At 40.7% G+C, this 22,826-nt stretch overlaps 1 protein-coding gene across 4 annotated transcripts in view; it reads right to left on the minus strand.

Annotated features, from left to right (window-relative positions):
- The window catches only part of Large1 (LARGE xylosyl- and glucuronyltransferase 1), a 459,671-nt gene that overhangs the window by 225,196 nt on the left and 211,649 nt on the right, over positions 1 to 22,826 (minus strand). For all 4 annotated transcript variants that reach the window (XM_040734825.1, XM_040734828.1, XM_040734827.1 and 1 more), the window contains one exon: positions 22,198 to 22,321. In XM_040734825.1, coding sequence (XP_040590759.1) covers positions 22,198 to 22,321 — 124 coding nt within the window. The remainder of the gene's footprint in view (positions 1 to 22,197; positions 22,322 to 22,826) is intronic.

Here is a 22,826-nt window from a genome sequence, read left to right on the forward strand (position 1 = left end):
TACAGAGAAACCCTGTCTCGTAAAAACCAAAAAAAAAAAAAAAAAAAGGAATTCCCTCAAAGCTCTGTAGCTGACTCTTAAGTATACTGAATATTTAGTAAGCCTGCAAAAGTGACCTAGAAAACCTGACCACTGCAGTGATGTGAGCATGGGGACATTACTAATTTATCGTCAAAAGTCACAAATCCCAACCCAAGGAATAAAGGACAGTGGTGTGCTGTCATAATGCCAAGTTTCTGGACTTTGGCAGCAAATACAGAGGCAGGTGGGAAGGCTGGTTTGGCCAGGCAAGGATGCCCACTTCTCATTTGGAAATGCTGATTCTCAATAGTCCCTAGGACACTGCAGTAATGACAGCAGGGAGAAATGCATCATTACTCACTGAGTGTCAGAGACTGGGGAAGCGCTTGCTAATTTATTAAATTCCTGTAAGAAGCTTTCATCTGCTGGTGATAAACCACAGTAAGCAAAGCCTGAGCTGAGACCTTTCCTGTTCCTTGTCCCTGAAGCTCTTCTACATTTCTGCGTTCCTTTAAGGTCAGAGCAGAACTCTTTCCATATAATCACAGCTTAACTAACTAGCAAGCCATGAGTGTGTGTGCACTAGTGTGCATGCGCGTGTCTGACTGTGGAGAGCACAGGACAACATCAGGTATCATCTTCAAGAATGTCTTCCATGCCTTTTGACTCAACGTCTCTTTGGCTTGGAGCTCATCACTTGGGCTAGGTTAACTGAACAGTGAACCCCAAATACCCATACCTCTGCCTAGATTACAAGCATACACCAGAATGCCTAGTATTTCTAGCATGGTTCTGGGCATCAAATAGGTTCCTTACCTATTTGAACATTTTTCTCTAAGTTAAAAATCACATTGACCCTCAAAGAATGGGTAGAGAAAATGTGGTAAATTTCACAACAGAGTATTACTCAGCTATTAGAAAAAAATGACATCAGGAAAATTTTAGACAAGTGGATGAAACTGGAAAAAAAATCATTCTGAGCAAGGCAACCCAGACCCAGAAAGACAAGCATATTATGTATCCACTCATAAGTGGATATTAGCTGTGAAGTAAAGGATAACCATGATAAAATCCACAGGCCCAGTGACGTTAGATACACACACACACACACACACACACACACACACACACACACACACACACACACACACATCCCTGGGAAGCTGAACTAGAATAGATTTTGTGGGTTTTCAGAGCAGGAGGGATTAGGTTGAGAGAGAGACTGAGGGAAACAGAACAGGGAGAGACACTGGAATAGGTGAGAAGGGGGTTAGGGGACAAGGTTGAAACTTAGGGTTCTGACCTACGAGTATGTAAGGATGAATCTAGTGCAGACTCCTTGTAATGGAGGACATGGAACCTCAACCGGCCATCTTCTCTAGCCAGGCTAGGCTCCCAGCGGCAGGACTGAGACAACAATCCAGCCAAAAACAAACAAACAAACAAACAACAACAACAAAACCACTAATGCCAACAATCTGTCCTGTGTGCAAGATGCATTGGGGCAGTAGTGAATGGTTCAGAACTTGAGGGAGTACCAATGACTGGTGTAACTTGAAATCCTAGCCACTAGAGGGAGCATATGCCCTACACTGCCTGCATAGCCAGACATAGAAGCTGGATGGTGGAAGGGAGAGAAAGAGAGAGGAAGGAAGGAGGGAGGGAGGGAGGGAGGGAGGGAGGGAGGGAGGGAGGGAGGAGGGAGGGAGGGAGGGAGGGAGGGAGGGAGGGAGGGAGGGAGGGAGGGAGGGAGGAAGGAGTCAATGAGGGGTCAAGGACACCAAGAAAACATAGCATACAGAATGAAGTAGTAGGACTCATAGGGGCTCAGAACAGAGACTGAAGTAACCACATAGCCAGCATGGGTCTGTGTTAGGACCTATGAATACATGTGCTGGTTTAGCTTGGGGTTTTTATTGGTCTACTAACAGTGAGAGTAGGGCGTTTCTGAGCCTTTTTCCTACTCATGGGACCCGTTTTCTTCCTACTGGGTTACCTTGTCCATCCTTAATATGAGTGTTTATAGATAGTCTTAATGCATTTTGTTATGCGATGTTTAGTTGATATTAATGGGAGATCTGCTCTTTTCTGAAGGGAAAGAGGAGCAGTGGATCTGGGGGAGAGGCAAGGCAGAGGAGACTGGGGGAAGGACACAGGAAGAAGCTGAGGTTGGGATATAATGTATGAGAGAAGAATAAAGAAAAAGAAACGCTTTGACTTTTTTAGCAATTAAAAATCATTGCAGCTGGGAATACTTGAGAAGTCATTCATGTTCTGGTAGTTGTTCTAGCAACCACAGTACATGTGTAAAACCATCTGAGGAGGAATTGGAAAATGCAGTCACAGGGTGGGGCGACCAAAGAGGCTTGGGAGTCCTCTGAGATAAATTCCAAATCCTGTGCTCATCATAGCCACTCTGGAAAATTCACCTTCTTAGAATCACATGACACAAGGTGAAGAGAAGCATTAAATGAAGAAGGAGAACCAAAGTACCCAGCAGAATGTGTACCAAAATATATGGGACAAAGGTAGCTGGCCTTGAGTCTGCCCTGCCTAAAGAGGTGGTCCCTTTGGGGGAGTGGCTAGAACTGTATGTACATCAGTTTGATGAAGGGACACTTATAGTGCACCCTCTCTGGAGTGTGAACATTCCGGTGCCTCATGCAAGCTCTGGGTACTCCTCCTACTCCCAACCACAACGAGAGCAACATAAGTGGCAAGACCCATATTTACTAAATAGCTGATTGTTTTTTGTGAGTTATTTACCTTTGCCTTTAAAAAGGAACTTTAGGAGGCTTGGTAAATGGCTTAGTCTAAGAGCTATACATATAATACATATAAGAACCTGAGTTTAACTGCTAAGAACTCTTGTAAAAAAAAAAAAAAAAAAGAAAGAAACCTGATGGGGTACCATACATCATGAGGCAGAGACTGAATATTCCCTGAGGCTCAGTGTCTCCCCATTCTAGCTGAAATCAGTCAGTTCCAAGATTTGTGAGAAACTCTCTCAAAATAATAAGGTAGAAAGTGGCTGAGGAAGACCTTCCCTGACACGTGTACATACTCCTGTATGCACACATAAATATTTAGCATCTTAAGGTCACTTTATGTGTCCCTGGCGCTAAGGAGAAGCCAGGGGGCAAGATCAGTCATCTAAAGGCATTCATACACATTATTGCATAGTGTCACTGCATGAGACACACCCTCCACAAGTAGAATACATGGTTTCGGTATGCCAGAGTTTAGGAACATGTCTGTCAGATGGACTCCTATGCACAAGAAGGTAGTGGAATCTCTAGTCATCAGAGTCTGGATTTGGGCTGAACAATCTAATCTTGTCACACAGTATGCAACCCTCACACTCACTGTATGCTAATAGAAAGACTCAGTCGCTCAACACCTGGATGATTCCAATGGTTGTACAAGTATCAACATGGCAGCTGGTTTTCCCAGAGTGAAGAGTCCAAGAGAGGGGATAGAAGCCAGCATGTCTACATGTAGCAGGCCTCAGAAGTAGCATGGTGCCATTTCTTCACTCTCTCTCTCCAGCCACACAGGTGCTGTGTGGGAAGGGTGTGGATACTAGATACTAGAGGGTTTATTGGAAGCCATCTTGGACAAGGGCTCCCACATCTGTAATTACAGAATACAGTGAACTGTGCTGGAATAAATGCTAAGTGTGTGCACACAAGCCATCTGGTAGAAAGACAATTAAAACGGAGGGGCGGGAAAGACGGGGAACACAATCAGATGGAGATGTCTGGAGGAAATGAATTTTCAGTTTGGTCTGCAAAAATGATTTGGAAATGGAGTTTCTCCAATAGCTGAAGGCAAATAGAAAAGGCGCCATTTGTGAGGGCCCAGAAATATAAACAGACAGACAAGCCTGTACACACACTATGCACACCTGACTATGTGTGTTCATGTAAAATAACTATAGCCTGAAACCTTTCTAATATTTATGATTACTGTATGAGTTCATGACATTCCAGTGTGTGCTGCCATGTACATACGAATGCCAGAGGAGAGCTTGTGAGGTCAGTTTACGTTCCTTGTTTAGATGCGCCTTTGCGTGTTAAGTCAGCTATAATCTAGGATTGCCCAGTTGGAAGTGACAGAGGAACAGAAAGGGCAGAAGGTTGAAAAGTATGTATACCCTACTAAAGAGTACGGGGCAATACCTAAGACAGAGTGGAAAAATGAAAGGGTTCTCACTAGCAGATTGATCTGGTCTCATATGCATTTTAGGAATGCATGATTTACACAGGTTATAGCAGCAGAAGGCAATTACAGAGCATTATAAGGACCTTAAGGGATTATTATCTGGAGGAAATATACCAAAAATTTAGATTCCTAGGCACATCCTAGATTCATTAGATCTTGGGGAGGGCTCAAGAGTCTGGAGTTTTCTGTCAGCATTTGCAGGTTATTCTAAACTCTACATATTATAAATGAAGTAACATTAAGCAAAGGACACCCAAAAAGCAGCAGTTCCCCATGTCTCCTTGGCTAGGCTTCTCATGTAGCTCCCAATTAGCTGCATGCCCAGAACAGGTCATAGACAGCTCTGAGTCACAGTGTCCACTGAAAGCTGTTAGCTGCCTGAGAGTACAAGGAGAGATCTTTCCTGAGATTAGTAAAGGGATGGCTATGTTGACAGCGACAAACTTGGGAGTTGCTTCCCCGTCTCTTGTGACATTTGAAACTTAGAAATCCTGTTTCCATGTAAGTAGCCAATGTTGTGGTGATGTACTTAAAAACCAAGATCAACTGCAGTACTGAATTCTATGACTCACATCTCCCAACTTCAGCATCTTTGAAAGAAACTTTGCAGAATCTCAAGGCTGGTCTGTACAGGTGATAAAGTATCAAGGGAGAATTATTTAATGTGTAATCACAACCTAACTAACAAAAGACCTGCCATATCCCATTTAAAAAGCCACAGAAGGGTCTTGGGGAAGGGTCTAGGCCCTGCCCTATATGAAATGACAGACTATGGACACCCCCATGGAGGGCCTCACCCTGGGGGAATGAGGGGATAACGGGGGGGGATGGGGGGAGGGCACGGGAGGAGGGGAGGGAAAGGGAGAGGGACCTCGAACTGACTTGTGAAGCAACCTTGTTTCTTATCTAAATTTAAAATGGAAAGTAAAAAAATAATAATAATAAAAAAAGGTCAAAAAAAAAGAAAAAAATATGAAAATTGAAAGGACAGAAACAAAAAAAAAAGCCACAGAAACCTACTTGCAAATCACCTCTGTGAATACAAGTCACTCTGGAAGGGCTCAGTAAGCCAAGAGGGACATGATCAGACCTACGTCTAGGAGGAGATCTTCCTCCTGTCTGTGCAGAGTCCCTTCCTTTCATCAGATCACAGTCTTAGAAGCAGCTTCTGTTTAGATCTCAGGGGCTTAAGGGCCACTGGAGTGATCCCTGACTACTTGCACACTCTTCAGCATGTCAGACTCTGAAATGTAGCTCAGCTCAGCACCCATAGTTCTGATTTGTGAACAGAACTGTTGCAGTCTTTTTTATTCCCTCAAATATTGCTGCCATAATGACTAGTAGATTTTTTTCAACACATGAGGGGAAACTTACATTAGCTCCTACATCATGTGAACTTAATATTTTTATAAATTGCAGTCCTTAGTATACTTCCAGTATATAATTATAATATGTATACTTAAAACAGGGCTGTGCACAGAGAGAACACTCTGGATAGAGTTTGAAAGTTAAACAATGCATCAGCACAAACAATGCCGGCTAAAAGGACAAGTACTCAGCTCAGTAGAGTACTCACCTAACATCTACAAGATAAATGCCAGAATTGGGGAAGTGGATGCAGGAAGACCCAAAGTTGAAGGAAATCTTCAGTAATACAATAAGTTTGAGGCCATCCTAGGCTACAAAAGACCCTGCCACAAAAAAACAAATGTCAAAAGAAATAAATCCACTGCTTACTGGGTACCTTCCCTACCAATGAGGTATGGACTACTGAGCTAGATTCATTCATGCTTTCAACCAACACTCAGTTGGGTTATGGGATTTTTGCTTTAAGGGAGAAATGACATTTTCTTGTGACCTAAGAGTATTTCAGGAGATGATGGCTCACCTGGAGTGGGTATGGGGCTTCTCAGACACAGTTCTTTTTCTAAGTCAGGCACATGGTCTTTGGCCAGTCTACATCAGAGCTTTCTTTAATCCTAAAAGTGTAAGTGACAGTGTGGAAAGACCTGACATGCATGTGATCAGGGGAGAAGAGTGTAGCCAACAGAGAAAATACACTGGCTAAATTGCCTGCAGAATATGAACTTTACCTTGTACCCATACTAAATTTTCTAAAATACAGCTGCCTACTGAACAGACAGATTATGTAACAGTATATGTGTGATTATGTGTACTTCTGACACATACACAAATAAACACTTTTGAAACTATACTTAACTCTTACTATGAATGAAGGTAATTACCTTGTAATAAATGCATTGAAAGATGAAAATAAGGTCTTCGTTTTTCTGTTACCATCAATGCATACATACTTAACAAGAGCACACTATGTTTTGTATGGATGTACAGTATGGATTGCCAGTGAATTTGTTTAGTGGTCACACCCCTTTGGGCGTGGCATCAGGTGTGGATATGAAGGAAAAGAAGAGAAGGGGGGGCATTCTCTCTTGGGTCTCGGAGACCATCAGAAGGGCAGAGGCTGCATCTTCTGAAACAGGACCACTGCAACAGTTCTTTACTATTATCTGTGTGAGTTGTTCCCCAATAAAACATTCATTTATCATTTATCTTGGGTCTAGTGAACTCATTAATACCCTACCTTCATACAGAGGTAGAAAAAAATTAGTCATTCTAATGGGTGGTTATTAAAATCTTATGGGAGAATATGGTGATCAAATTAGTGGGAAAACTATATCCTTGTGAGAGGAGAGGTCATTTCAGAAAGAAGCTGAGAACTGATCTCTGTTAGATCACACCACACTGACCTTGCCCACAGGGAGGTGGAGAAAGTAAACACAGCAAAGTCTCAGCACTGGGCTACACAGCACTGCTTGCCATTCTGGATTTAATCACAAGAAAGCACCTTTCTCTGTCCTGGGGTCATCTGCTGCATCTGTCTCTTATTCTCACCCAACTTCTCCTTTTTTCCATGTCCCTGAACTCACTTGGAAAAGATCCCATCTGAAGGACAGCCAGGTATGTGAACACTAGACACATGATAGGTTAAGGGGAAAAACCCTATGAGCCACGTGGTTAATTTTTGGTTGGTTTAAAATTGTTTTCTTTCACAACACATGGAAAACAAAACACTCTCATGTGGTAAAAAGATTGGCAGTCTGAATTTCTTCAGCTCACTGGCAAAATGATCCTCCTCAGTGCTCATTCATGGAGAGAGCATATCTTCACTCTACTCATGCAAGACATTCAAGAACATTAACCAAGAAAACTTATGATGATTTCAAATATTTACATCCTGACATTGAAGCTTTGCTCCAGGCTACTTAGACTGTGGTTATATTGACATTCACCCTCCATAACAAGCCCTTACAATTTATATGATGGTTGTCAAGGAAACCAGATACTGAGGATGGCTAACTGTCTATGTGGATAATTAACCATTCCTGAAAGTGCAGAATGATAAAGAATATCATCCCTAGATGGCACAATAAAAAGACCTTCTAGACTCACAAAATTAGAAAGAGAGAACAATTCAATTCCTAATATACCCTCTGACCTCCAGATCTGTACAATGGAAAAGATGTACCTGCCCATACAGATACTGACAAATAAATAATTAAAATGTTTACAGAGTTCATTCAATTCTTCAAGATATTATCTATCTAATCATTAATTGTGCTGCCCAATTTTGTATAACAAGGGAAGAATAGTAAAGGTGGAATGTTCTCAGGACTCAGGAGACCAACTAATAAAAAGAGGATATTATTGTTTTTATGTGAACAGTAAGTTCACATTTGTAGAATGTTTGCTGTATAACAGACACTATTGTGAAGCAATTTACAAATATTATCTTCCTCTCTACACAATAATCCTGAAGCACATGCCAGGGAAACCACAGAATTATAAAGAATTATTGGACCTGGGTCTGAAAAGTCATATGTGCTTCAATGGGAAGCTTTTGATTCTTGTGGAAACTGATTCAAATAAGATGCTCAAATGAGCACTGAGAAGTAAAAGCAATAAACAAGTTATTAGTGCAATTCTTGGAATGGAGCAACAGATTGGAGATGGGAAGTCAAATCAGAAAATATGAGGGTCAATAAAGCTTGTATTTTATCATAAAGGAGTACTCCCTCAAGGTAATACCAAGTACTACTAATAAAGAATCACTTTTTTTTTTTTTTTTGCTAAATACGGCTTTGTTTCCAAAGCATAGGATTATAAGCAGCTGTTGAAATTCTATTAAGGAAACTAAGAAAATGAAACATCAAGAATGCAACCAGACCCAAAGGATAAAGGCTCTAAAGTCTGTTCTTCACTACCTAAGATAATGAAACATCAAGAATGCAGCCAGATCCAAAGGATAAAGGCTCTAAAGTCTGTTCTTCACTACCTAAGATAATGAAACATCAAGAATACAACCAGATCCAAAGGATAAAGGCTCTAAAGTCTGTTCTGCACTACCCAGCCTCTATGCCACGCTGACCTTTGCTGCTTGGGCTTCCCCAGTGTATGCATTTGAACAGTGTCACTGCTGGCCTACAACACACGTGTACTGCAGTTTCAGGATTCTTCTACAGGTAAGGAATATTAGTTAGAGTCAAAACCCAACACCAGCCAGCTCTGCTCTGGAACCACATGAGCCAAAGGGAAAAACTGAATTTGGGCATCAGAGGTGGTGCCTAGTATTGCAACTTGGTGTGGTTCAGTGGGCACAGCAAACAGAGGTAGCTCCCAGAGCCCCCTTGAGGGCAATTAATACTTATCAACTGATTCTTCTATTCAATCTCACAGAAGGGCACAACTGGGGAAATGAATTGGCAAATCAGCTCTACCTTCCAATTTGGGAAAACCAAGACCAAATAAATGATGTTATTTTGTAAACTTAGGTGGTTAAGTTTTGTTGATTTTTTTTCTTTCCAACACACAATGTCAGTTATAATATACTTTCCTTGGGAATATTCAAATCAGTCTTTATATGGAAGCACATGGAACAATGAAATAAGCCCTGACCTTGGAGTTTGAAAAGACATTTCAGGAGCAGTGACTCTCAGGTCCTACATTTGAGATACACAAAAGCACCAGCTTATTACATCAGACCTACAAATAGGATGCTAAATAGGGCAGTACTGAGCAGAGTGTCTCCAGGAATTAGTGTGGACACACATACATGCACACACTCACACACATTGCTGGTTAATTCCGAGTCAAGAAGTATAAAGTAGTATAAAGTGCCTGATCACAAGCAAAAACTGGGAGTCCCTTACCACATCTATTAGCTACTGTGATTGCCTGTCCTTGGTTATAATGATTGGTTTTTAAGGGTAGGGCTTATGTATTATGTATATGTAATATAAAGGCAATGAGCACCCTATGGAACACAATGTACATTACATAATAACACTGTATTAATAATAATAGGGGATGAGAAAGGGGTGTTTCGGCAGGGCTATTACCCCTGAGAATAAGATGTTGATCATTGCTTGCTATTTTCTCTTTAAACATATTACTTAGCCAGTAGTGAACCGATGTAAAGCCTACTGGGGTTCTTGAATTTAGCCTAGCTGAGTGGTTAAATCCAATGAAAATATCTCCAATGAGTTTTTAGCTAAGGGATGACTGTATACAAGATGGTGTTAACAGATCAGATTGTGAAGACAGCTATCTTTGAAAAATGATCCTAAAAATAGTAACAGTAGTAATGGTAATAAAAAGTCATACCACACATGTGTCATTATCTCTCCATATCACATATCTGTCCATTGCTTATCATGTCCATACCCTGTCAAGGAAGCTGTTAGCCCATCAACTGTCATCTATTTCCTGCCAAGGATGTGAGACATCAAGGTAAAAAAGATGTCACATTATAAGGTTGATGGCTTATCTGTCGTCTATGTACACAGTTATACATGTGCAGCATATATCATTCATAGATACATGTTTGAGTCAAAGGCCCTTGTCTACTCACATCCTGCAAATCCTGTGACGTTGCCCTACATCTCATTGACAAAGGACTGTTGGTAGATGAACCAGACCTGGTTTTCAGAAACTGGATAATTAATCCAGGAATCAGACAAACATTACTGAGCAAGAGTTAATGGCACAGGTCCTGATCTTGAATGCATTTAAACCCTGTCAGTTCTCTGACAAAGAAGGGGGGGGGAGAGAAAGTAAAGGCCTGTGAACTATTCTGAAAACCAAGCCATGTTGCCTGTCCCTCGAGGGGTCAGAAATCACCCTGGTAGTGGAAGGGATGAAGAAATAATAACTATCTTTAAACAGCAATGTTTCCTGACTTCTGGTGAGGTTCTGTCTTGATTATGTTATTTTAAGTCAAACATAGTATAAATCAGAAATTCATTTAATGCACTGAACCCAGAAATTACAGTTGAATGATAGTGCCTACCATAGAGCTATGGCTGTTTCCTCTAGTAGAACAGGGCTAACTTAAGCTCTCTGCTGCTGTCCATCATTACAAGAGGAACATGCCACAAGACTTTAGCCAGTGAAAGACCCAAATTCTAAATCCCAAGTACACTTTACTCCATGCAAATGCTTTTGCATGGCTGTAAAGGCAAAATACTGCAAGCTGAACTTTCCTGGTGAGGATCTATTTGCATGTGACAGACAGCCATGTTAGGAGAAGGTGACTGCCCACTGTGTGCCAAGCGCTGTACTTCCTAATATAAGAAACCAATGAAAAGCTTTGAGTCATTACCAATAAAGGGAGTTACAGCTACGGCTTGAAAGACTTAAGTGCTATGTGTCTCTCATTATTTTAGCATTTATCAGGAACCTATACGCTTTATTTCTTCACTGCATTCTCTGTTGGGTGTCTCACAGTAGATCAGAGCATCCAAAGGAAATGTAAGTGCCCAGACACTCAGGGATATCCAGTCACATCAACTGAAGTGTAACCACTGCCAGTTTGGAACCTCTATATTGTATCCAACTGGGGGGTGGGGGGACAGGGTCTATGTTAGAAACGATCATTGAGGAGACATTAGAAATCTTGCTTGCCTTTCTAGACCTCATTTGTTATAAAAGCTGTGAATACCAGGCCTCTTTCAACACATGTTTGCTTTCATTTCACTGCAGTTGAAAATTCAATTATCAGGAAGTTTATCTTCCTAGGAAAGGGTAAGAGTAGGCAGAAGTTCACTTAATGGTTCCATGGAGAGGAACACTGGTAGTGTTCTTTTTTAAGGCCCATAGGGGGCTGAAAGATTATAGTTATCTAAAGAGAACCTCCTCTCTTTCCAGAGAAAGCAGCACAAAGGCAATTTTAGATGAGTGGGGTATCAATTTGCAGAGTCAACCATCAACATTTTCTGTAACCACTGTCTGGAATCGGACTTCCTAACCTTTGTAATGTGGGTAATGAGAAGGCATAAGAGCTAAGAGAAAAAGGAGATAAATTAGGACTCCCCACCAAACAGGTGAAACATGAAACAGCCACTGCCCCAGCCACTTCCCTTTATGAGATCAGCATCATCGGTACCTCAGTGGTGGCATGAGGGTGACTTTCTGTGCCAGATGGGGCAAGATAAAAGACTAGCAGACACACAGGACCTTGTCTAAAAGCTGCCAAGAACGGTTTTGCTGATTTAAAGCAAATGGTCTACAATGATGTTCATTTATTTTTGAATAAGGTCCGTAGATGAGAGCAACTGGACCATTACTACCCTCAGCAGCATCCCTGGAGTGTACCACTTTTATCCCTAGCAGGAAGGTTTATTCTCAGCAGGCCTTTAAATGGAGCCTACATGCTTGACTCATTTGTTCTTCAGAGAGTTAGAAAACGAACAGTTCCATGAGTTTGGGAAAGCCTTGTCTAGCCTACACAAGAAATGAGAACGTAGGAGAAGGGCTAGCCACAGTGAAGTTAAGACAGTTTTGGGTTTAGAGCCATGATTACATGACTTCTGAGTGTTCAGCTAAGATTCGGAGTTATTTTTCCATAAAATGGGGATACTAGAACAGCCCATAGAGGTGTGGGAATACGGAAAAGAAGCACGGAGAACACGAGAAACAACATATGCATTCTAAAGGGAATAGACCTTAGGTGCAGTCCATGGTCCCAGAGACCCTAAAAACAAGGGTTCAAGTGCATCGAGCCAGGGCACCCTCATTTTCTAGTGACTTCAGTCCTTTCCTGAAGATCTAAACTCCTATGCCTAGTGAATTATACTACTCCCTGCTTCATCTCATTTCAAAATGGAAAAACTCAAATATCAGCTTTGGCATTTATTAGCTGCCTGATCTTAGGCAAATACTCTTCAGTGCTGGGTTTCAGGTTTATGAACTATCTGTAAGATGGAAGTAATCAAACTTCACTCTCAAGCCCAGAGGGTTGTCATGAGAAGTGAGTGACAGGGTGCAGCACTCTACAAAGCCCTATGCCAAAATAAATTCCCCATTCTCTGGAGGCTCAGAGCTACAAGCTTTGGGCAGAGCTCAGGACAGAGAAAGTCTAGTCCTGGCAGTCTACTGATACAGGGATCGAGAGGCTGTAAATAAATGGGGCATGGAAGTACCAGGAAGACAGAGGAACATTCTACAAGTCTCAGAGATGGGCATGCTGAGACTCCTATTTGCAAATCCACACTAATTGGTCGTTATGGAAAGAAGTATGCCAGTCCATGGTGGGTTTCCTACAGTTCATTTTTAATCATGTACCCATCCCTCATAAATTTTCTATTCCCTCATATTCCATCTTCAGCACTAACAGAAATAGTAAGGGACCCACAGGAACATTTTTGAGAAATGCCATTTCGAAGAGCTGTACAAAGTAATTTCTTGGAGCCAGCCACATCTAGGGAGGCTGGTTTGTGTGTCTGCAGATGGGCCATCTGACATACTTGTTGAACACAACGACAGAACACAGCTCACATCTGTTTCCCTTCTGCACTTGCTTTTTCCTAGATAGCATCTAAAGGGTGACATATGCATGCACTCTGTTTCTGAGACCTGCCGTGGAAAAGTACTCATGCTAGTTTCACAGTGGGGTACATGCTGAGTGCAAGGCCGATGCTGACTACATAATGAGATATTATCTGAAAAAGAAAGGTGAAATAGTCAAAAGAAGAGACAGAAAAAAATGCTTACTTACCTGTCCCAGGGATGCTACTGGTATATGGGCTGGAGAAAATGAAGCACTATTGCAAAACCACACCCAGGCAGTCATCTAGTTGTCCACACAGACTCTACATCATATTCAGAAATGTGGTGACTTTCTTTTGTGATCAAAGATAAATCTTACCTTGCTGTTCTTAATAACCCAGTGCTGGAACTGGACTTGGTGACCTAGGTCCATAATCCCAGTTCCTGGGAGGCTGAGGTAGGGTGATCAGAGGTTCTAGACTAGCCTAGGAAGCTTTAGTGAAGCACTCACTGAAAGTAAAATGTAAAAAGAATGGGAGGGAATATAGCTCAGAAGTACAGTGTATGCCTAGCCTTTTGAAAGCCCCCAAACTGGAAAGAATGAATAAAACAACTCTGAATATACTGTGTAATAGCCACTTAGCAAGCATTTTATTAACTAGGTACCCAATTAGGCACATAACAGAGACAAAATCCTGGAAACATACAGGCATTATATGCATCTCAGCTACCTTTTTAATATTGAGATACCATGACCAACAGTTTATTTCAGGCTTGCAGTTTCAGAGTGTTAGCAGTTCATGAGATGGCTCCAGGGAGCAGAGCAAGAGACAGGAGGTATGCCATTGGTGCAGTTGCTGAGAGCTCACATCTTAAGACAAAACTACAACATATAAGGAGCTAATGGGAATGCTGTGGGCATTTGGAAGAGCAAAGCATTCACCAGTGACACATATCCTCCAACAAGGACACATAGCCCAATCCTTCCCAAACAGTTCCACCAACTGTTGACCAAGTATTCAAAATACAAGCCTATGGGAGCCATTTACAAAATAATACAAGCAACTTCTCACAGGATGGCATGGGATATTATGGTCTGTGGTGGATTGTCTGAAAATAACATATAAAATCCTATAAACACACAGAACAAAGGATCTCCAAGGTGATGATGAAGTAGGCAATTTTCCCAAATAGCATACCCTCAAGGGAAAAAAAAGCACAACAACAGGGAATGACTTACCAACAATGGAGACCAGAAAGCAGAGTTTAGTAGCATACACACACACACACACACACACACACACACACACACACACACACACACACACATATACATGGATGGATGAATGAATACATAAATAAATAAAATGGCTTGCAGAGACAGCTTCCTGAACATAACACCACTAGCACAGACAGTGAGAGCAACAATGAATAAATGGGACCTCCTGAAACTGAGAAGCTTCTGTAAGGCAAAGGACACAGTCAGCAAGACAAAAAGGCAGCCCACAGAATGGGAAAAATATTCACTAATCCCACATCTGACAGAGGGTTGATCTCCAAAATTTACAAAGAACTCAAGAAGCAAGTCTCCAAAACACCAAAGGATCCAATTAAAAAGTGGGCTGCAGAACTAAATAAAGAATTTTCAATAGAGGAGTCTAAAATGGCTTAGAGGCACTTGAGAAAGTGCTCAACATCCTTAGCCATCCAGAAATGCAAATCAAAACAACTCTGAGATACCATCTCACTCCTGTCAGAATGGCTAAAATCAAAAACACCAACGACAATTTATGCTGGAGAGGATGTGGTGAAAGGGGAACACTCCTCTATTGCTGGTGGGAGTGCCAACTGGTTCAGACACTTTGGAAATCAGTATGTAGATTCCTCAGAAAAATGGGAATAAACCTACCACAAGACCCAGCAACTCCACTCCTAGGCATATATCCAAAAGATGCCCATTCATACAACAAAGATGTCTGTTCCACTATGTTCATAGCAGCATTATTTGTAATAGCCAGAACTTGGAAGCAACCTAGATGTCCCTCAATCGAAGAGTGGATAGAGAAAATGTGGTACATTTACACAATGGAGTACTATTCAGCAGAAAAAAATAATGGAATCATGAGATTCTCAGGCAAATGGATGACACTAGAAGAAACCATCCTGAGTGAGGTTACCCAGTCACAAAAAGAGAAACATGGCATGTACTCTCTCATATATGGATTTTAGACATAGATCTGGGGAGTGCCAGCCTACAATCCCATAGCCAGAGAGTCTGGGAAACAGAAACTTTATTCAGTGGCTGATGGAAGAAGAGGCAGACTCCCTCGGTTAAGTATTGAGCTGAACTCAAGAAAGCCAATAACAGAGAGGGAGGGCTGATGACCAAAGGGATTAAGACTGGGCTGGTTTAACCCCCAGAAACAGCTGACCTGACAAAGGTTAACTCTTGAATCCCAGGCATCAGCCTGGGAATCCAGCATGGGACTGATCAAGACCCCCTGAATGTGGGTGTCAGTGAGGAGGCCTAGGTAATCTATTGAGCCTTGGGCAGTAGATCAGTACTCATCCCGAGTATACACATGGACTTTGGACTCCTATCCAACAATGTGAGGTGCACTCTCAGCCTGAACTCTTAGGGGAGGGTCTAGGCCCTGTCCTATATGAAATGACAGACTATGTACACCCCCATGGAGGGCCTCACCCTCCCTGGGGAAATGAGGGGTTATTGGGGGGGCTGGCGGGAGGGCATGGGAGGAGGGGAGGGAAAGGGAGAGGGACCTGGAACTGACTTGTGAAGCAACCTTGTTTCTTATCTAAATTTAAACTGAAAAATAAATTTAAAAATGGCTTGTAGAGCTGTGGTCTTGCTCTTAAGAACAATAGTGGATCAAAGATGATTTTCAACAGATGATAGGAGTGCCCTGCATGAGCTTGCTTTTTCAGAAAACTGATCCTTGCTATTGTACAATAATACACTTGGGAAAGGAAATGTGAACAGAACAGAAGGCAAGAGATGTCAATGGGCTGGGAAAAATCATGAAGCTTGGTTGGAGATACTGACTAGGGAGAATAGCACTCAGCTAGGCTGTAGGGTAACTTAGAGGAAGGTCAAACCGATAAAGAGCAGCTATGCAGATGGCATTGCCATGAACCAGGAGAGGGGCAGACGCAAGTTGGCAGAGATGATGATATACAAATGTTTTCCTGTGTTGCTACTAGTGACATGGAAACATCATGTTCTATATATAATATAACCATGTTCACTATCCGGCAAATTTCTGGGACAAGAATTATGAGACATAGGAGAGGAATGATAACAAGTAGAAAAAATAAAGACGTCAGGAATCTTCTATGGAAGACAAGATTCTAAAAGATCATAACTATTTAAATGTGCCAGATTGAATTTTTAAAATTATTATACTTTTTAAACAATAAAAGCCTTAATTTAGTGAATAACTAGCCTTGTTTGTTTTCTATTGAGAGCTGTGACCAAAGGCCACTTTGGAAGTTAAGAGTTTATTTGGTTTACCTATTCTGATCATAATTCACCATTGAAGAGAGGCATGAAAGAAACTCAAGGCAGAAACTAAAACAGAGGTCATTGAGGAACACTGCTTGATCAGTCTGCATTCTTATACAACCCAGGACCACCTATCTAGAGGGGGCAAGTAGGAACTCCGACATCAACTCTTAATCAAGAATATGTCTTACAACCAATTGAGAGAGGCATGTTTCCAATTGAGTTTCCCTTTCCAAATATCCCTAACTTGTGTGAAGCTGACGAAAATGTAACCTGAACAAACCCATATGTAAAATAATAGACAACTCATCTGGATCACTATGAGTAGAACCACTGGCATGCTGTGTTCCACTCCTCTCATCTAAGACTCAGGGACGCAGGAAAGCTGGGGTTCCATGGGGCATCCTGCCCCTTCAACATTCTAATCATGAATCAACATTATGGGTCACATCCAAGGCCATAGGATCAATAGGATCCACAACAACTTAGGAACTACATGACCTTGGGATTCAACAGGGACTGAGATTCTTCAATTTTCAAAGCACATAAAAAAAAAAACAAGGTTTTGTTATGTTGCCTGCTGGTCTCTAATTCCTGGGTTCTAACAATCATTCTACTTCAGTCACCCCAGTGATGGAACTATAGGTTCCAGTCACTATGAATGAAAGCACCAAGCAATTTTAAAGAACCTGACATCCTGACATGTTACATATACTGTATCCTCCTTCAGTGGCTGCCTTTATTCCAGCCAACTTGACAAGTAAATTAGCTAAGGCACAGACTCAATTATATAGTTTTTCTGTGGAAAACAAATATTTGAAATTAAAACTTCTATGTTTTTTTCTTTTGAGATAGAATCTCACTATATCGTTCAGATTGGCTTAGAGACAATTATCCTCCAGCGCCAGTTTTGTCATTTTCTGGGACCACAGGACCATGCCACCCCATCTGACTTCTGTGTTTCTAAACAAGCCATAGGGTCTTCTCTTTGGGGACAGGGTAGGGAGGAAGTGGAGTAGTAAGTTTAGAGGCTGAGGCAGCCTTCTTGCCAGCTCTGTTCCTCCTCTCTATTTTCATTTCCCCACGATATTTGCACTGAGACCACGGGAAACAGAGTGCCTTGCATTTCACCTTAATTACTATACCAATTTGCTAAATTTTGTTTTTATCTTTTAAAAATGTTAATAAATTTTAGCTCAGAAATAGACTGGAATGACACACAAATTACAACAATTCCCAAATGCAAAATTCTGAACATCTTGAACAATCTTGGAGCATGAAAAATGTGAAAATCAGAAACTCTGGCATGCACCAACATGATCAATTTATTTAAAATATTACTACACTGAAATGAAATTATAGTGGCTTTCTGGCTCTTAGAAGAATCTGTTTGCCAGAATCAGCATTATCCCTGTGTGTCTGGTCCTTCACATGTTGAAACACAAAGCCAGAAAGCCAGAGTTTTCTTTCAAAGATACCAGTTCCTCTACCAATAGCAGTATGCTAAACCTCCTAGTACGTGGAATGCCTACTATGCATCAGAAAAACAGGAAAAGAAGGTATATTCTCATCTTCATTAAAGAGGTACTGCTAGACTCCAAAAGGTTCAGCATTTTACCACTGTGACACAATACTGCCATTGTGTCACCCACTTCCCATGATCAAGATTTATAAAAGTATTTTACAAAAAGTATCTTAAAAAATGACGGGGGTGTGTCCTACTGCTTCCTTTATTGTTTGGTGAATAAAATATTATTTGGCCAACAGAGGCAAGAAGATAGGGGGGGCTAGGAGATGAGGATAATTCTGGGGAGAGGAGAGGCAGAGAGGCTGCTAAGGGAAGCCATGTAGAGCCTGAGAAGATGGGAGGAGCCAGGAGTTCTCTGGTAAGTTATGGTGATATTGAAATATATATTAGTTTTTATGGGTTAATAATTAAGACAAAGCTAGCCAATAAGAAGTACTAGCCATCAGCCAACAGTTTTTTAAGTAATATAAGTCTGTGTGTTAATTTGGGGCTGAAGGGTGGCGGATTTGGAGGGACAAAAAACTCCAGCTAAAAAATGGCACCCACAGGAGGAGTGAGATTTTTCCAAGTAAATCCTGATTAAACCTTTAAAAGGGATTCTAAACAAAAGAACAGATCCAAGCACTGCATCTTGGTGGCAGCATTTTCCCTGGTGGGCTCTGTTTGCTAAAGACAAGCAAATGCTCACAGGTCTTTGAAGAGATACTAAACAGGTAAATGGTATGCACGAGCAGCTGGCGCCAGCAGTGACCACATCTCCATGCCACACACAGTATGCTGCATGGCAGATTTAGCTTTTACTCAAATAAACAAAAGAGGTTTAAGAGTCAAGAAAGTGGGCACAGTTCCCAGTTCTGACAGTAAATGTACACTACCATGTTAGAAAGCCAGCAACTAAAATGTGTTCTTTAATCTTAGCAATGTTGTTTAACTGATAAGACTTATGACCAGAAAAAGATAGGGATATACAATAAAGACAGATTTACATGAAGAAAAACCTCCAAATGGTTGACAATGTGTTTAAAAATATATGTAGGCTTGGGAGAGAAAAGGAAAAGGATAAAGTGGTTAAAAAAGAAATCGAGTAGCTGTGTGTGGTGGTGCACGCCTTTAATCCCAGCACTTGGGAAGCAGAGGCAAGCAGGTCTCTATTATTTCAAGTACAGCCTCATCTACAGAGTGATTTTCAGAACAGGCAAAAGTACACAGAGAAACCCTGTTTCAAAAAACAAAAAATAAAATTAAAAGAAGAGAGTAATAAAAAGTCATGTAAAGATGTAAAATACACAGAGTCTGGATACTGAATGTTATTGTGCTTTGAATTGTTTAATTGGCGAGGAAGGAGCAAAAAATACTAACATTTTAGTATAAATGCTACTGCATTAATCTAATTTATATATCTTGAAAATGTTTTGACTTCAAAATTTAAGTCTAAGAATGGGTTGCTTTGGAAAAGAGGTTCTGTCTTTGTTTCCAAAGAAACTGAAAAGGTAAGGATTCCTTCCAGACTAATATGTTTTCATCAAACAGGACCCCTACCCCAAAGCAGTGGCCCAAGTTATCCAACATCCAAAACAGCTGAGACAATGCAGCCTCAAACTACTACATACAGGAAATGCCCAGGTTTCTGGGTTTTCTCAAGATCCCCCATGGTACTGACAGTCCGCCCAAACATCAGGAAGCAGTTTGCAAAGAATGAAGCCTAAATTCTCAAATATTGTTTATAAAGTTTTATTTTTGTTTTTTTATTTAAATGGGGCTAGTTATAAGTGGTTAATGATCACAGCCAATTTCTTTCTAAAAAAAGGATTATGATATAGAAATGAATAATTTGCATTGGTTTAGAATTTGATATAGTGATATAAATTTAAGGTATATTTCTCCTCTTGTTTAGTTACTGTGTTTATAAAGCTCATTTGAAATGTAATGTATAATTACAGTTTATATATAGTCACCTATAATAGCCAAAACTTATAGTTATACTTGTTATGTTTTCTAGATATACAGAGATATATTAGAGATGGATAGTTTTCAAACCTTTGAAAGACCTTCAGAATATGGCATTTAAAATGGATTAGGGGTTTTCATGACAGTGAGACACAATTGATCCTAACAACACCAATTACTTCAGAGAGGAGGATGTGCATAGAAGAAACTCCTTATGGAGTTTGCCTTGGGCATGGCAAGACTAGCCATTTGGGCAAGAAACTGTTCTTGCCTAGACTATTTGACTACATGATTTCCAAGTAGACATTCAAGAAGAAGGACAGGAAAGTGAATTCTGAATTTGCCAAAACAAGTTGAGAGAGTCCTGAAGGGTTCCTGCTTCAAGGAAGAGACTGCCAGACAAACTACCAATACAGGTGGACAGTTTAAAATTTCATGCTTTACTGAGAAGTGTGCCAGACACACTACAACCTACAAGATGAAGATGGATGCTTCTATATTACAGAGGAACTTTGGGTGTCCTGGCAGTAAGATGTCTATGTCAATGCTAGTGTTTATACATTATCTTTCTGAGGTCTTGGATGGAGTTGAAGACAGATAGTTATGGTTATGGTTTTCACTAGTTATGATAAAAAATAAGTTACATATAAAAGTTTAGACTCATAAAGATAGAATAGATAATAGAATATTTTGCTTATATGTTTCCCAAATGCTAATGAACTATTGTTAACTATAGTTCTTACTTGGTGACTGATTTGTTATACATAATTTTACTATGTTAAAGTTAAAACTCTTCTTTTTATTTAGATAGAAAAGAGGAGATGATGGGAAATGTCTTTCTGCATATATGTTTCTCTTATTGGTTGGTGAATAAACCCTGACCAATAGAAGCAGGAAGATAGGCAGGACTAGGAGACAAGTCAGGGAAAGGTATTAGAAAGAGACTGCGAGGAGACACCATGTGGAGACCAGGAGAATAGGGCATGCCAGGTGTTCTCTGGTAAGATAAGGCTATGTAGAAATACACAGATTAGTATTTATTGGTAAACAACTAAGACAGAGCTAGCCAATAAGAATCCCTAGCCATCGGCCAACAGTTTTATAATCAATATACGTCTCTGTGTGTTTATTTGGGGCTAAAGAGTGGCAGGACTTAGTGGGACAACAGGACTACAAACCACAGAATGGATACAGTGCTGAAAGACAAGTGAATAGAAAGTGTGTTGTTCATTTTTGGAAAGGAGAAAGAAAAGCAATGCCACTGAGTATAAAAGAATGGGTGAGGTTGTAACAAGATATCAGGGGACTAAATTTGATAGGGGGAATAGAAGAAGCAAAAGACTGCATCATTGGAGAAAAGCCATATATTAGTTAGATGTCCTCTAATATTTATAGGTAATTATAGGTAAGTGTTGGGAATTCATAGCAATGAGAAGAGATACATAAAAGCAGGGTTGAAAGCTCTAGTCAGTGATCTTTGTTAGACCACAATCTCAATCATCATGCAAACAAGGTGGCACTATAAAAAAAACTTGAAGTAAAGGAATCAGATGATCACATGGGTTTTAATAGTTGAAATCTTCCTAATACAGATTTATTCAACATATTCTTCTTGGGGTATCATCATATGTTCCTTCATTAGGAATTCCTACTTACCCCAATACTTCAAATTGTAACATTTTATCTCTGAAGAAACACACCAGAATGGGCTAGTGATTGATTGGTGTCTTGTGATAAGTAGATAACAGTACATAGAGTTAAGGCAAGGTCTGTCAGAATATGAGGTCAACATTCACCTCAGAGAACAAGAGAATGATGACTCTACCTCAAACCATGTTCAGATACATACTGAGGTCAGTGAACTTCAGCTTTGATGGATTTCCGTGGTGGCTAAATTGCCCAGACCAAAACAGATTCTGTAGTACATGACCAGTTTTGCTAATATATGGCTTAATGATAAATGCAGATAAGCACAGTTACAACCAGAGCATTTCCTACTAGGTGAGGTCCCTGTTCTTACTTCAGTTCCATTAATTACACCCAAACAAGGTTTCCAGATGCAGCAGATCAGGAAAACTCTTCTCCCGTCCATCTATCTTCCTTTCCATACCTTGAGCTCATCAGCATTATAGAAGTCCACACGCACTGCAGGTACCATCCAGGTCTGGAAGAGCGTAGCCAGGATCTGCTCTGCAATAGAATCAGCGATGAGGTGGAAATGCAGAGGGTTCCGCCTATGGAGGGGAAAGGAGGATGTCAAAAGAGCATTAAAGGCCTTGTATCTAGTTGCAAAATCAACCATTTCCCAGCTGATAATGTGAGACAGTGTCACAAGCCACTATGGAAATAAATCATGCAGGTGATGGTCTTTGGTGAGGATATTTGAGCTGAAAGGGAGAGAGAAAATCTCCCTCAACCTCCACATTTCAGAGGAAAACCATGCACCATAGAAGGCAAGACCCAATTCTCACATCTGTTATGAAGAAATTTGGGGTCTAAGAAACTAATGTAGGGCATACTTAACAATTGTATCAATCTTTACATCTGCAAACCTGACATAACAGTATCAATGCAGAAACACAATGACAGCAGTCCATATCTTAAATGGTGTAAGCAGCTGGCAACATACTTCTCCATTAACTCAAAAATAACTTGTGTTCTCTACTTGTTGCATTCCAAAGCAAAGCTATGCTTTCAAACTGGAGCTTTGCTGAGGACACTGGCATGCTTCATTTGTAA

Source organism: Mesocricetus auratus, unplaced genomic scaffold, assembly GCF_017639785.1.
Source record: "Mesocricetus auratus isolate SY011 unplaced genomic scaffold, BCM_Maur_2.0 Super-Scaffold_100041, whole genome shotgun sequence".
Classification (NCBI taxonomy): Eukaryota; Metazoa; Chordata; class Mammalia; order Rodentia; family Cricetidae; genus Mesocricetus; species Mesocricetus auratus.